Source organism: Misgurnus anguillicaudatus, unplaced genomic scaffold (genome assembly GCF_027580225.2).
Source record: "Misgurnus anguillicaudatus unplaced genomic scaffold, ASM2758022v2 HiC_scaffold_26, whole genome shotgun sequence".
NCBI classification, from domain to species: Eukaryota; Metazoa; Chordata; class Actinopteri; order Cypriniformes; family Cobitidae; genus Misgurnus; species Misgurnus anguillicaudatus.
The window spans coordinates 2,491,603-2,508,585 of NW_027395276.1; the positions used below are offsets into that span (position 1 = coordinate 2,491,603).

Consider the following 16,983-nt stretch of genomic DNA (forward strand, 5'->3'; position numbering starts at 1 on the left):
TGATGCAATTTTGCTCTGCTATTTAAAGGCTACTGGTAAAACATTGCATATTTAATTTATACTACTGTAAACATGCTACTTTCTTCACTGCATGTATACAATATACTACCAACCTTCCTTTGCAGTTTCTTCAATAAAAACTTCCTCTCTTCTCCTTTGTTCGCTTTTTATCTTTGTGATATTTGTAAAATAGCTGTAGCACTGCCTGTGGTAGCTAGTGTGACTAACTTGTTTTTCGGTTCCTGGCTTTGTAACTTATATGCCTGTATTATTGTATAATGCTTTCTCTGCGTTCAAGGTCTTTCCACAGAAACACTGATTAAATCAATTTCTGCCAACTTGTGCCTGTGAAGGGAATGGTGGGTCCACTATCCTCAAATACATGCATGCAGCACTTCATTTTTTTGACATTTCTTTCCAGTAAACATGATAAAGCAGGGAAAATAATTGTCTGTCTTGCTTTATGACGTTGTGTTTCCAAGCGATAACAGATATCAGAACGGTGTATTTATTAAAGATTACAGGACATGACAAAGATGGTTACATAAAATAAAAACAGTAAGAATGGGGAACGTTACCTCTACATTCACATTTTGTGTCAAACTGAATATTAAAACTGCATTAGTGGCTAAAATTAGTTAACAAGTTCAATCTTTCATGCGAAACTCGCCAGTGTGTTGACACGCGTCATCACTTTTCCCCGCACGCTATTGGATGAAGGCAACAAATACGTCATGAACTTCGGACCCCAAACGTAGCTGCTTGCTCTATTCGCCGGGAAAATAACCTGAAGAAAGTTACCGATATTATAGTAATGTGCAAGGTATGTAAGTGGCAACAATTTTTATTTGCTTTGTTGAAAAGCGTAGCGGTTACATAAAAAAAACTGGGTTATCCATCACCAGAGATCGTCTGATAACACGAAATCTCCCCTCGGCCCACCGTCTATCGGATGAATCTCAATTTCTGTTGAGACATTCAGATGGTAGAGTCAGAATTTGGCGTAAACAGAATGAGAACATGGATTCATCATGCCTTGTTACCACTGTGCAGGCTGGTGGTGGTGGTGTAATGGTGTGAGGGATGTTTTCTTGGCACATTTTAGGCCCCATAGTGCCAATTGGGCATTGTTTAAATGCCACGGCCTACCTGAGCATTGTTTCTGACCATGTCCATCCCTTTATGACCACCATGTACCCATCCTCTGATGGCTACTTCCAGCAGGATAATGCACAATGTCACAAAGCTCGAATCATTTCAAATTGGTTTCTTGAACATGACAATGAGTTCACTGTACTAAAATGGCCCCCACAGTCACCAAATCTCAACCTAATAGAGCATCTTTGGGATGTGGTGGAATGGGAGCTTCGTGTCCTGGATGTGCATCCCACAAATCTCCATCAACTGCAAGATGTTATCCTATTAATATAGGCCAACATTTCTAAAGAATGCTTTCAGCACCTTGTTGAATCAATGCCATGTAGAATTAAGGCAGTTCTGAAGGTGAAAGGGGGTCAAACACAGTATTAGTATGGTGTTCCTAATAATCCTTTAGGTGAGTGTATGTATCAACAATTTCATTGCACTCTGTACATATTTTATAAGGTGGCTAATTCATATTAATTTGTACGACCACATTCTTACATTTGCTTTTGCCTCTCTGGTGTTGGGGATAAGGTTTCAAAATATTATTTTTAAATATGTTAGCTTTGTTCGATTCACTTCATACGAATTAGCCAACTTGTAAAACATGCAAATTTCTGTGAGATCAGGCTTGTATATAACAATAATTTAGGCCTGTGGTAAACGACATCTCAGTACACAAGAAATGATTAGATAGATAGGAGTTTTTTTGGGAAATACACATTCAATTTATTACCAGTTGAACACACACTCTATCATTAGACTTTAGACAGGGGCTTCATTTAAAACTTCATTTCTCATTTCAAAGAAAAAAACTTTATAATTTATAATAACAGCTATACAAAGATGATTTAATAGATACAACCATAGACTTAAAAAGTTTTCTTGTCTCAATGCAAAGTTGATAGCAAGACAAATAAAAAAAGACAATTTGAGAACCCGCAAACAGTGGTGTGTGTGTATGTGTGTGTATACATATGTGGGGTTGGCTTACAATATGAGCTTTATCACAAAGTACAACAGCATCCGAATACATGCACTAAAGTGCTAGTGTTTAAAGGCATGCATATCAAATATGGTATCTGCACAATAGCTGTCCAATCCCAGTCAAAACATCCTATAGGAATGTGTAAAGGATTCCTGTTAGAATGAGATTTTCTTTTTTAAGTATCGTAATGGGAATTGTTTAATTCCACCAATAGAAAACTAGAAACTTTCACATTGTGTCAACATGAAACAGCCATCACAACTTATTATATGTGGACTGTACCGCACCGTATCCTGTATATCGCAGGATATTCAACAAGAAATGTTAAAAGTGGGACTTGATTTATGAATTTATAAAACAAGAAAAAAGTAAAATCTTTGCAGAAAAGGAAAATATATTCATACGCTTTATTTTTCCAAAGAAATGTGCATTTATGAAGTCTCATGTTGTAATATGCACAAGACGACTAAATCATCTATTTAAAAGGAAAAATGTAAAAATATTGATTTCATGTTGACATTAACCCTTAGTTTAAATCCAAGCTTAGCACTGCTTTTAACCCGTTTATGGGCTAACCCTGAATTGCAGTGCACAGACGTAAACCGCCTTAAAACAATTCAGTGTTAGAATATAGCAGCGAGTTTAACAAAACAAAACGTCAAGTCAGTCACTGACTATTAAAACTTTATCAAAAAGTATTATTAATAAAAGAAATTTGAATTAATAAAATAATAATAATATTCATATAATAATAATAATAATAGTTTCTAGAATCCTGTACAGATTCCTGTTGGTATTTTTTGACTTGGTAATTGTGCATAAGGATAGTAGTGCTTTTCCACCGTCGAGTCGAACCGATGTAGACTGCTAAGGAACGGTTACAGTTATGTTTCACCTGTGCCTGGTTCATCACGGTACAATTAGAAACCTCTCTCGGCCTGTAATTCTTAGTACGGTTGTCTAAAGCCTGCTGCACACTATAGGTGAGAAGCACAGTGGATAGATGGCGCCAATTATGCGTTCGAATTTTAAATTTGTGGCGTTGCGGATCTCGCTCGGTGTACGACAGGCTTTAACTCATTCACCGCCAGCCTTTTTGAGAAAAGTTGCCCACCTGCATTTTTGTGATTTTAACAAAAGTTTCACAAAATTCCTTGCAGGAAAAATTATCTTCTATAAATATATAAACATACAAATTATATCAAATTAAAGAACACACCCTCTGCTTTCAAACAAACAATAAACAAACAAACAAACAAAATGGGGAAAAAACGTTTCATTATATATTTACTTTTCCCACTTAATTTAACCACTGAAATATGGATATTTCTCTTTAAAAATACAACATTTTGAGCAAAAAGCTTAAAAAATTGTGTTTTTATAAAGGAATTTATGTTAGAGATCAGACTCAGAATGACTATCAAACATAAAGGCAGTTAAAATAAATCATTAAATCTTTTTAACTTCCGTTTTTGATAAATTCGGTTTGGTGCCATCAAGTGGATAAAAGCGGTATTACACTTTCACTTTGAAATTCGTCCAGAAAGGCATATTTATTAGTTAAATATTAACTCATAATTGACGAGATAACTCGTCAATGGCGGTGAATGAGTTAATTGTGCTGATAGAATACGTATAGTGACATTGCCACTCAGGATTGGTCACTCTCTGTTGCCTGGCTACAAGTATCTCTCTGTAGCTTGTAAAGTGCATTATTTGAGCGAAATAAACAGAGATTAGGTAAAACTAGTCCTAAAAACTAAAATAAATGAGTATGCTTCATAACGCGCTCAATAATTACATTGCATACCATCGGTAAACTCTCTGATGTGTTTGTTTTACATTTCAAGCTTTTGTCAGAAAAGTCACCATATCCGTAGCGGCTCGGCACAGTATTGAACGATTACACGTTGAGAACGGTTTGGCACAACGGCGGAAAAGCAGCTTTAGTGTCAAACTTTCCGTTTGTCATTGTGTACAAAGCTGAACATTCAAATGTTACATTTGATTTTTAAATACATTGGTATGATTGACATCATGTATCATTCTTCCCTGTCGAACTAGTTAAGATTTTTTTATATCTAATTCTCTTAACAAATTTTTATATTCAAGCATAAAAGGGTACAAACAGAAATGGGATGAAGAGTAGGCTAAAATTAAGAAAATAGTTTTATAAAGTATATACTGTACACATAACATAATTTAACAAATGACATTCACCCCGCCAAACAAGAGAGAAAAAATACATAAATACGTGTAAACTTTCGACAAATATCATTACTGTCCAGTTAAAGTTTTCAGAAAACCTGAAAAAAATACACATCAGCTGTTTAATGAACACATAACATAAATCATCGTATGTATTGCATACATGTACAGTGACACACACACACACTGAGAGGTCACGTGTGTGCAGGCACCTCTTATGCATCTTTCAGATGTTTTGTGTCCGTACATTCCAGGTCCTTGATATCTCTTAAGGTTCTAGCTCTGTTTCCAAATGGTCAGTTTAGCTGGTGCTCACAGAACTCTGCCCCCTAGTGGCAGGACGGGTTTTAAGAAAGATTTTTGATGATACAGTCGCTCTGGTGGTGTGCGTACTTGTATGTGTGGTCAGACTGGATCAGGAGATGGTGAAGGAGCTTCCTCGCAAAAACAGCATGAACTCGGCTATGTTTGAAAAAGCATACTAGCATACCATTTATCCTGCAGTAGTCTGTATGCATGGAAAACAATAATGAACTTATGACAGCGATAGAACAACCTTTTTTTTTTTGGTTCCCCAAAGAACCATTTCTTTCTCACCTTTTTAAAACCTAAACCCTACTACAAAGGAACCATTTGTGAAACTGAAAGGTTTTTCGGATATTAAAGGGATAGTTCACCCAAAAAAAACAAAAATTCGGTCATGATTTACTCACTCTCATGTTGTTACAAACCTGCATAAATTTCGTTGTTCTGATGAACACAAAGGAAGATATTTTGACAAATGTTTGTAATCAAACCGTTTGTGGACCTCATACACTTCCATAGTGGGAAAAAAGAATACTATGGAAGTAAATGGGGTCCACAAACGGTTTGATTACAAACATTTGTCAAAATATCTTCCTTTGTGTTCATCAGAACAACGAAATTTATGCAGGTTTGTAACAACATGAGAGTGAGTAAATGATGACAGAATTTTCATTTTTGGGTGTACTATCCCTTTAAAGGGACAATAAGTAGGATTTACCCCCATCTAGTGGTGAAATTGTATTTTGCATTCAAACGAACAGTGCTCTCTAGCGCCTCGCCTTTCCAAATGCATGTTGCAACTAGTCGTTATTTACCCAGAGATCTCCTTGTCCATTTCAGCTGATTCACGTGTTCTGAATGAAAATGCGTTGTGGAAACACGTCGCTTTTTGTCCCTCTCTACTATTATAGTTTATCAATACGACGGAACAACATGGAAGCCTCCTTGGACTTACCCAATCAATGTAAGCAAAGTGAAAAAATTCTAAGCTTACAAAGAAAAGTCAGATCACTGGCAGAGGTCATTTGACACCAACGAGGACATATTTATGAATAAAGACATTGATTTTGATTAATAAAACACTTAAAACCCTACTTACTGTACCTTTAAAGGTTCTTTATGGAACCATAACACCAAAAATAGTTCCTCTATGGCCTTGTGTAGCACCTTAATATTTAAAAGTGCACAAACATTTGTTAAAATGTGCAGTTGGAGAACATAAGAATGGCTGTTTACCACAATGCAATGTATTAAAGTCACCATGAAATTGAAATTAAAAACATTTAAAGAAATATTGTAGTTTTTTATAAATTACTTATCTTTGCACTTCATTTTTTATTAATCTTTAAATCAAAAACATTATCCTCCTCCCCTTCTCAAAAAAACCCTCTCTTCACTTCCTGTCACGAGGAATAGCGCGAGGGCGGGGCTATCACAGACTTGTTTCGTCCCGGTAAGAGATCGAAGCGATTAGCAATTCGTCCCAACTTCCTACAATCCAATCAGTTCTTTACGGATGAAACCAAGTCCCGCCCTACATCTTTTCTAATGTCAAAAGCTGTTTCACTTGTATATATGTGTATGTGTATGATATGGAAAATTGACAATTGCTACTTCTGTTTCATGGCGACTTTAAAGGGGTCATAGCACGAAAATGTTTAGGTGCTATAATTGGGTCCCCAGTGCTTGCATTAACCTAGAAAATGTGAAAAAGAACAACCCAGTAACTGCAAGCATGTGAACAATTTGGTCATTCAGATTTCGCCTGTTTTGTGACAATAATACCGCCCCTTCATCTGCACTATCCAACCACGGCATAGTGCAGAGAGAAAAAAATTATTGACAGCACAATTTTCAACCAAACACCATTATGGTGATCAGTGTTTGCATTTCAACAGCTCATTTTCATTTAAAAGGCCAAACCGAGAACAAATTTTTGCTCACACCTACAAAGTGGCAATTTTAACATGCTATAATAAATTATCTGTGGGATATTTTGAGCTAAAACCTCATATACGGTACATACTCTGGGGACACCAAAGACTTATTCTACATCTTTAAAAAAAAAAAATCATAATATGACCCATTTAAACCCTTTCCAATGTGACCACTGAACCGAAAGTAATAATTTACAAAAAAATATAAATCTTTGTTTTTAGACATAATTTGATTAACGGTGCAAAATAACCTCATTTATTTATCCAGCTAACTCGATGTCGCTCTACGTATTTAAACGTGCTAATGTAACAAAGTCAAAGTTTACGGGGACATACTACACTGTCAGAAGAAAAGTCCCAAGCTGTCACTGGGGCAGTACCCTTTAAAAAAAGTCCTAATATGTACCACTTAGGTACAGATGTGTGTACATTACTTTTTTTAGGTACTATATGAACTCTTTAGGTGCAAACGTGTACTTTCTTAAAGTGTACTGCAGCCCCGGTGACAGTCAAGGATTATTATTGTTATTTTTTTCTGAAAGTGTACATACTATTTGAAAACGACAGTAGGCAGTATAGTTCAGTGGTTTTCAAACTGGGGGCCGCGAGATGGTGGCAGGGGGGCCCCAGTTTTATGGCCCCATTTTATTAAATACATTAATTTATCATGAATTCTGTGTAATTAAACCTAAAAAAATAAGGCTACTAACCAAAAGCACTACTTTTTTGTATAATGTAATGTTTTTTTTATTAAAATGTTAAGTTTTAGAACAGTTTTTGTCACAAAATTTCTTTGGGGGGCCGCGAAGGAATGCACCGTACACAAGGGGGGCCACACGCTGAAAAAGTTTGGGAACCACTGCTATAGAGGATACAGTATATAGTGTGCAGTAAATAGTATACTAGCATTCAATTCCAAACACAGCCTGCTTTGCTCAAGGGCACTACGGTGCTGGCTCCATACTTCTGGTTATCAGCCCTGAGCTTTTTTCATCCATCACGCTATTCCAGACAGGAAAGAAAAACTGTAATGATAAACCAGCTGGTTTAAAAAAATCCAAAACAAAATGATGCCTAAGTTGCAAGGAAGCAGCGGTGTAATGTAGATTAGCTCAGACTGGTTAAAGGTTAACCTCCTGACCGGGTTCCTCTGATTCTGGGATGGTCTGAACCGCTCTGACTGGCGAGGGGAAACGGAACTCCGTATCTTTGTAGTTGGGGGACGATGACGGCGAGTGGGCAGCCCAGCGGGACGGTGGGCGTCGGTTTGCGGGGCGTGCCGGACGCAGGAAGCGAGAGTCCAGAGGCGGGGCAACTGGCGAACGTGGCAAGTCCTACATTGAGAAAATAAAACCATAAGCTTTAAGTTGATTGTCCCATGCAGACATCTGGTAGCTCATACATAATACATCCTAATGGAAACATGACACATCTACCCATCACCTGAATGACATCATATAGGATGAAACAATGCCCTTTGTGTGCTTTTTGTCAAAAGATGATTTTTTTGTGGTTTACTGTTTTCTACATAAAATCATAATATGATTGTAGACCTAAATAATGTGAAAATAACCTTGATATCTTTAATATTGAAGGCTAGTAACACACCAATGACATTGTTGCTTATACACTTAAAAAGTAAAGCCCTTTAACCTGTTTAGATCTCAACCAAGCGTTATGTTATCACCACTAACACTGAGATTACGTCACACTGTTAGATGTTATGTGATGATATTCAGCATTAGCAGCAGGTGTTAATATACACAGCCAACACTGACACCAGCCACATTATCCAACACAAACTAACATGCTGAGCAAGTCCTGTTAACACGAGACCGTAAACATGGTAAAAGGACAGAAACCCCAGAAAGAGCCCAAGATGTTAGGCTGTGGTCTTCATCCGCATTGCTGGTGAGCTTAAGGCATGTTTGACTGTAAAAGACAATTTGAAACCAACTAAAATCATGGAAGTACAAACCCACATAACAGCCAAAGGACCTATGAAAAATTAAAAAGTGATTATATATTAATAAATGTTACACCATTCAAAAAGCCACATCTGAGGTTAATACACGGATGCCTCAAATGGCACGTGGACACTCGTTGTAAATGTCATTGTCAGAACAAAACATCAAAACAAGTTGCATTTTATTTTAGACGTTTTAGGTGTTTTAACTCTTTCCCCGCCTTGTCAATTAAGAGAAAACGCAATGACGAGAATTTCCGGCTTTCCGCAATACCGCTAAAATACACTAGAGGGTGTCACGCAACTTATACAACCCGGAAGTAGCGCCTCACGTGAAAGAGAAAGAACTCCGTGGCTGTTTCTCAATTCCAAGAACGCAAAGAACGGACTTGCGTCCTCGTGGAGATCGGTCTTGCCAGGCGACCTTGGAAGAACGAACTCGGAAGTTTTGCCGCAATGACTTCTGGGGCGTTAAGCGATTTCAGCAAGTCTGCACTCGATGCATCCTCGATATCAAGAACACATCCGGGTATTTTCATGCGTCCTCTGTCCTTGCTTTCTTGAGAATTGGAATGAACTTCGACCGTTAATGATGACGTAGAGCGAGGACACGAGGACGCAAGTTCGCTGAAGAACGCATATTGAGAAACAGCCCGTGTCAAAAGTCCTTCACAAAAATTGAATTATTTCAGCTGTTTGCTCAAAATTGGGTGTTTTTGAAGAAACCTACGCATATTTGAGAGGTGATAAAAAGAGAAGGTAGGATGAAACTTTTTTTTTTAAGCAGATGGTCTGTTCTTTCATTTGATATATTGCTTGTTTATTTAAAGAACATTTTCTGGAAGGCATTAAACTTTTGTGAAAATTATGAAGAATGCTCGCGCTGGCTGACAACTTTTTACAAAAAACCCCACTGACAGGGAAAGTTTTAAGCAAGAGCTTTCCCAATCCAATCTTTTATCCTCTGTAAACACAGCATCACCTCAAGAAATATCTGCGTACATTAGGGCTATCAAAAGATTACTCGCGATTAATAGCATACAAAATAAAAGTTTCTTTTTTCATAATGTGTGCACTGTGTGTAATTACTTTGTGTATATAAATACACACACATGCATGTATGTATCTAAAACATTTACATTTGTGTGTATTTTATATTACTGTATATATAAAAAAATACATAAATAATATTTTTCTTAAATTTATATGTGTGTATGTGTGTATTTATATATGCATTATAATTACAAACAATGCACACACAAATATATGACACAAACATTTATTTAGTATGTGATTAATCGCAATTAATTTTTTGACAGCCCTAACATACACAAAAACCATTAAAATGGCTTCAAATTGACATAGTATACATGCCAGACCAGTATGTGGCGCTGTAATTCTGCAGAGAGATACACTAAAGCTGAGAAGACGACCTTGTTGTTGTCCATAATCATTAAGATTTTACCTGTGTTAACTTATAGTCAGATGAATATGTTTGCTCTAAAATCAATTATTTGTTTGAGACTTTAGATTTTATCAATCTAATAACATCTAGACATAAATATTTAATAGAAATATCTAAATACTTTTGGTCTTTATTCTGAACGGTATAGACGGTTTCACCAGTAACGTGTTCTACACTTCCGGTAAACTCAGCTAAGAATAAATAACAACAAAGTTCTTTAATCGTAGTTTATTTCAGCCCAGTCTCACGAAATTTCGTTATATAGTCACGTATTTTTTTAAATTCTTTTTTCGTGCTATTATCACGAAATTTTGTGTTTTTTCGTGATTGTATAACGAATTCCTGTTTTGGTGTGATTATCACGTATTGGTTACTCGACTGTTTTGTCCTATTTTCTTACCATTGTCGCTTCGGTTTAGGGTTAGATTTACATAAAATGACATCCCTAACCAAACCCAACTCTAACCATAACGCCAGGCGACATTTAAAAAAATAAATCAGAAAAAATATTATAGATCAATATATAAAGTGACATTCTAATGCAAGCACCAAATCTAACCCTAAACCGAAGCGACAATGGTTTAAAAATAGGACAAAACAGTTGAGTAACCAGTATGTGATAATCACACGAAAACAGGAATTCGTTATACGATCACGGAAAAACACGAAATTTCATGATAATAGCACGAAAAAAGAATTTAAAAAATATGTGACTATATCACGAAACTTTGTGAGACTGGGTAGGTTTATTTATATAACAAGCAAAAAACAACACATAGATTACCTAGGAAACCAAAACATTTGTTATTTTCGACGAGGCATTTGTTCAAGAGATCAGTTTAGCAACTAGTCAGTCCATAAAAAAAAAACGTAAGTAAAGTTCGGATCCATAAACTATGTGTTGTTTTTTTGCTTGTTAAATAAACTACGTTTGTTGTTATTTATTCTTAGCGGAGTTTACCGGAAGTTACGTGCAGACCACGACAACCGCTTGTTTATGTTGTTACTACTGAAACTATCTATAAACCAATCTGTTTGTCTAATTTCAAATCAGTCAAAATCTTTACTGTGAAATCTTCTCTTTTTTAGCCTACGTTTACACGACAGCAATGCAGTAAAAAAAAAAAATTTCCTTTGTGTTTTTGATATTTTTTACATCGACACAATAAAATCTGCGTTTACACAGATCCACAAGCATGACTAAATTATTACGCATATTACACATTATTACACATATTACATATTATTACGCATATTACACATTATTACGAGTATTACACATGCCAGCCAACCCATACAGCAAAAAATATATTTTTCCTATAATAAAATAGTAAATACATTTGTATAAAATTAATATAAAATGTATATGTATGTATAAAATATTAAGCTATGTTTACAGTTTTTTTTTACAAGTTTACAAGTTTTTCTTCCAATGCAAAGTGAATATAAATGCTTTAAAATATATTTATTTTAAAAATATTTAAAAAATATACAAAAGTAGCCTATATATTTTTTTTATATATATTTTTATTTGTAAACATATTTCAAAATATATTTCAGTGCATATATTTTTGGCCATTTAAAATATTTAAAATTATGTAGACACGACTACAGGGCTTTGTATTAAAAAAACAGATTTTGCATTTTCAGGACCGCAAACTGCTGTTGTCATGTAAACGAACAGCCAAACCACACAAACTTTACTTGTTTTGACTGAAAATGACGTGTAAATGAACCCTCATATTACCTCATATGCAACCTGGTTTGATGTTTTGAACTTTTTGAAGCGACTTTATAAAAAAAACGTATGAAAAATTGGAACTCAAACCTTGGATTAAAAATCAATTACGGTCCATGACTTGATCTCCCCTAAACCAATGGCTTTTTGGATAACTGTTTATCAATGATGTCAATTAATATCAGACGATGTGCATGCTCACACCTACATGAGGAGAGAGTGTGACCACAACAAAGCAGGTATGTTATTTCCCATAATGCATAGCAGTGAGACAGAGTCTGAAAATTGTGTGGCATGCGGTGAAACAAATCCACTGAAACCACAGAGACGAACACAAGTGAGAGCACTGTGAGGTCAGAGGTCAGGGAAGAGCGGTGAAACTTACAGCGCTGTGTTACAGTCCCCAGGGTGCGGTTAGTATTACGGTATGGTTCTGAAGATAACCCAGAAAAACAAGAATAAACACACTCATCAAAATCACACAAGCACAGCAGGAGCGCTGAATCCCTGAACTGAAGCAGCTAAATCCAGACAGGTCAAGGAGCGTCCAAAGTTTTGACCTGTAAAAGTAGCATCACTGCATAAAAAACTATATAATATAACATAAAACCCATCAGTGACATTACTCTACAAATCCAGAAAAGAGACATCTACTTTTACCCTAAACATAACCATGGCTTTACTGCAATTAAAAAAAAAACATGCTTATTATAGTTACATAAATTAACCACGGTTTTGCTACAGTAACTAAATATTGTTGTTTACAAATTGTATTTAATACACAAAAATATCCAAGGTTACTACAGTTTTGCTATAATAAAACCATGGTTATATATATATTAAGATATTAATAAAATTTTCTTCCTATTTATTAACCACTTTATATATTAAAGATTGAATTAATAAATATAAAAAATAAATAAATCATTGACTCAGAATAACATCAATTGGACATAAAGAACCATCTGTCTTCAACCGTGTTAAAATCTGTAAATGTACCCTTGGGATTTGGTTCATCTATGTGTTGACAGCGGTCTTGTGCGTTTATATAAGGGATCAATCTTCAAATGGACAGGCAGCATACACTAACACAGCTTTATTACGTTGAATACAAACATCCCGCATCTAAAGTACTTAAATAAGCAGTTTTCAACACAAGGAAACAACAGGCAGCAAATATCATACGTGATTAAGTTACCATTAGCATTGCAGCATGCGGCTCAAATACATTCAGGCTTTAGTCTGTGGCATTTGATCAACGTTTCAAAACAAAGCACTAAATCATAGACAAACAATAATGTAGTTTTGCTTCTTGAAACGGAATTATCTTAGTACCAAAACATTTATCAAGCAGTCAAACCTTTACTGTAATATGACACGCTCACTAAACATTAGACAAACTGAGTCTGTATGAACCTTTAATATCTTCTAGACAGATTAAATTAAATACAGAACAAATGGAGATGCAGAAGATTCTTGCTAATATTTTTTTAGAGAAAAATAATTTTAGGAGAAACATTTCAGACACCCCTACTGAAAAATCGAGCTAAGACCAGCATAAGCTGGTAGCTGGTTTTTGCTGGTTTAAGGTGGCAGTAGCTGGTTTAAGCTGGTCCTCCCAGCCTGGCAAAGCAGGTCAAGTTGGTGGATCAGGTGGTCTTCCAGTCTGACCAGCTAAGTCCAGCTAGACCAGCTTAAAAAGTGACCAAAACACAGCTTGACCAGCTTGCTACACCAGTAATACCAGCTAAAACCAAGCTGGGAGACCAGCTAAAACCAGCTTATGCTGGTCTTAGCTGGATTTTTCAGTAGGGACAGTAAACACTTAAATGAAATATACTGTAATAAATGCCATTTTCCACTGCATAGTAAGGCTCGGTACGTCTCAGTATGACTCACTTTTTGCGGGGTTTTTCCACTAGTAGCTGATTCATTTTTTTTAGGACCATATCGGTTGATGTTTTAAGCGAGCCGTAGCGATACTAAAATGTGATGTGCAGAGAAAGTGTGATAGGTTAGAGAGAATTGTCACTATTAGCGTCATTGCTAATAGTTAAGATTATTGACTATTAAGACTGCTAAAATATCAAGATTAGCGTACTCTCGTGCGCCCTTGAGCATTGCCTATATTTCCTAATTAAACTAAGGCCTAGTCCTGGTTTAAGTTAATCCCTGTCCAGGAAACCACCCCAAACCCACGACTTTCAAACAGTACCAATCTGCAGTGGAAAACCAAAGCGATCCAAGTCGTACCACGCCGTGAAAAAATGCCATTCGAACTTAACCTGAGTCATTTGATCAATCAGTAATTATCAGCTGAGCAAAACATTTTCATCCACGTATAAAAATCCAAATCCCTCTTGACATACCTCAAGACATCCTGGTTTCTCTGCATCCCCTTTGTTCTGAGCAGCTGTAGTTGAAAGTTTCCTCTCCTCTCTGAAGCTCTGCTCCAGCAGTTTCTTATTTAAGAGCCGTGCGGCGTTCTCTGCTAGCGTGTAACCCGGCGGAGCGGACAGATCCTGTCTGATGCTAATAACCTCAGGATTCTTCTCGCCCTGCGTTTCTACGATCAGCTGCACAGGGCTTGGGGACCGGCCCCGAGAGTTTCTCAAAGGCCCCTGTGTGGCACAAACGCTTGGAGATTTGGAATCCGCCGACCCCTGAGGCCCTGCCTCCGTGGGACGAGAGCGGCTGGGAGACTTGTTGAACTTTTGCACAGGGTCGTAAGCGATGGGCGTGTGGTCGATGATGTTAAAGAGGCTGGAGAGGCCGTCGTTGATGGTGGTGTGAACTGGACTGTCCCTGGTTGTCGTGGAGCGTGCCCACGCAGATTCATTGTTGCCTTTTTGCTGCTGAGCTGTTGGGGTAGAAACACGGACTTGGGCAGCAGGTTGGTCGGTTTTGACAGAATTGGAAGAGGGTTTCCTTTGGAGCTTGGGTGAGCCGTATTTAGGGGAACAGCAGGGGCGCTCGAACTTGGCCTGAACTACAGGAGAGTACTGCATCTTTCTCAGGCTCCTAGATGGGGATGAGATTGGGGTGGAGCCTCCTTTGGGTGTTAGACAGCGGTGCGGGCTGCTGGTGAGGGTGCGGATGGTCTCTGTTTGGAGCCCCACGCTGATGGTCTGGGTGGTCTGAGTGCCCCGTGAGGTTAAACCGTTCGTCTGACACGCCATATCTCGTAGCTGCCTTTCTGGAGGGCTGGATCCAGACGCAGAGGATCGGATGGTGTTGAGGGTGGAAAAGGCCTTTTCCTTCATGTCATCGCTGAGATTGCGTGCCATCTCTAGCTCTAGAGGTGAACTGTACCCTACGGCAGGACAAAGCAATGGGTGCTCTCCAGGCCTTAGTCCTGCCTCCAAATGACTCCTTAACTCACATGGCCATCTGCCTCCAAACACCTCCTCTGCACCTCCTATGACCTCCCCTGTGTTTACTTTGGTCATTTTTGAGAACAAATACTCCTGCTCAGTAGGGCCCATAGCAGACCGCTCCCCTCTTGCAGGGCTATGAATGATCTGAACCCCAAACTGTTCTGACCCCTGTGCTGTCCTAAGCGGGAGCTTTTGGCAGTACTCGGGACTACTCATGGTGTTGGTGGTCAGGGTAGCGCTGGTAGTTAGGTACCAAGAGGCTGGCTGGAATGCTTCTGAACTAGATTCGGCCCTTCGGGATTCTGTCCTCTCTGCCCAGGCCTCCGTCACGGGAGGGGGAATTATTGTACCGGGCATGGGGCAAGCCGTCAGGGAGCTTGTGGGCAGATCCCAGCCCTTACTATTAAACTCTTCAATGTACTTGAGGTCGTCTGGTGAAAGGGGAGGAGTTACATCATCCTGCCCGTGCTCGCCAGACTTGCTCTTGTCTGGTAGGAAGGGGGAGCTGTCCATCAATCGCTGGAATTCGCTCATGGAGCAAACCGACTTTGCCCTGTGGAGGGAATATTGTCAGAAGTTACATAGCATCTTAACATTAATGCTGCTAAACTTACTAGCATATTTATAATCAATCAAATACACGGTTTTATGCAAAAAAAAAAAGGTTGGGAACATTGCCATGACGCCATAAAATACTGCCAACAAAACAACAATTACAATTCCCTTATATATACCTTATCCCTTAAATAATAACACTATGTATATGTTAACACAAAATTGTGGAGGAAGAGGTAGCAAAGACTGAGATTAAGAGATTCTTTTGCCTTTGTAGTTCTCCTTAGTGCCTGTTGAAATGGCAGCAATATTAAACATCTAAACGTAGTTGCTGACCTACACTCAAACAAGGGCAGAGCAAGATCGATTCATCTTTACAGATTCAGACTGGGGCGGTCAGGAAAGATACTGAAGGTTATTTGCAGCTGAAACAGTGTTGGGGTGAATGAAGCGCTGTGTTGGACAGTGATAAATGGACAGTGAATCAATAATCTGGACTCACAGGAGCTGACCTGAAGAGAACAAAGCCTTATACCATATACACACTCTCTCTTTGACTTAGATGAAGTACTGTATAGTATGAATATAGATAGTATGAATGAATTTGGACATCCTACATCTGCCATGTTGATACATCACGTGACATACATTGTCATAACAACAAGTTAGTCGTTATCTGGAATGACGTTAAACTAGCGCAATTTACCCACAAGGGACAGCTGTTTAATATATGTATTTGCATATATTGCATAAAACAACACTTCTTCTTCTTTCTGGATAACTCATTTCCCGGGGCTTATAAGACAGCAAATGGTCCATCAAATTTGAGATTTTGCCAGAAGTTGTAGGTCATCCAGGTATTTTCGTGTAATATTTTTGGAATACGATGAATTCGGACATATTACTTGCCTCGCCTACTGCTTTTCACCTACTATGTTGTATGGAAGTAGGCGGTTTCGGAGGCAGCCTATCTCTCTCTCTAACCCTAACCACTGAAGTGCCTCGAAATGCACAGCTATATTTGATGTGTTCACGTAATTTCCACTGAATCAGTTAGTTGGGTTGGGAATGTTGAGTGGCTCCACCCTTTTTTAAAATAGCCAAGAGTTTTTAGTTTACCAAACAACATGGACTGTAAGTTGTGAATGCTTACAACTTCTAAATGTACATTTTGTCAAGTTTTGGAGTGCACTAGTTTATAGATATCCCTAAGGCTAACATATTCATACTTCAATTTTTATGTCATGTGGACTTCAAGGTCTACACACTAACCTTGAAGATTTTGCTATTGTTGAACATG

General features: G+C 37.8%; 1 protein-coding gene across 5 annotated transcripts in view; it reads right to left on the bottom strand.

The window, feature by feature from the left end:
- Positions 1 to 6,646: 6,646 nt before the first annotated feature.
- LOC129443166 (microtubule cross-linking factor 1) overlaps positions 6,647 to 16,983 on the bottom strand; it is a 75,109-nt gene continuing 64,772 nt past the window's right edge. For 4 of the 5 annotated variants that reach the window (XM_073864369.1, XM_073864373.1, XM_073864371.1 and 1 more), the window contains 2 exons: positions 14,121 to 15,681; positions 6,647 to 7,916 (listed from right to left, as the gene is read on the bottom strand). In XM_073864369.1, the coding sequence (XP_073720470.1) occupies positions 7,704 to 7,916; positions 14,121 to 15,681 (1,774 nt within the window). In that variant the 3' untranslated portion in view covers positions 6,647 to 7,703. Of the gene's footprint in view, positions 7,917 to 12,136; positions 12,185 to 14,120; positions 15,682 to 16,983 lie in introns of all 5 variants that reach the window. The other variant, XM_073864372.1, reaches the window with a different exon arrangement.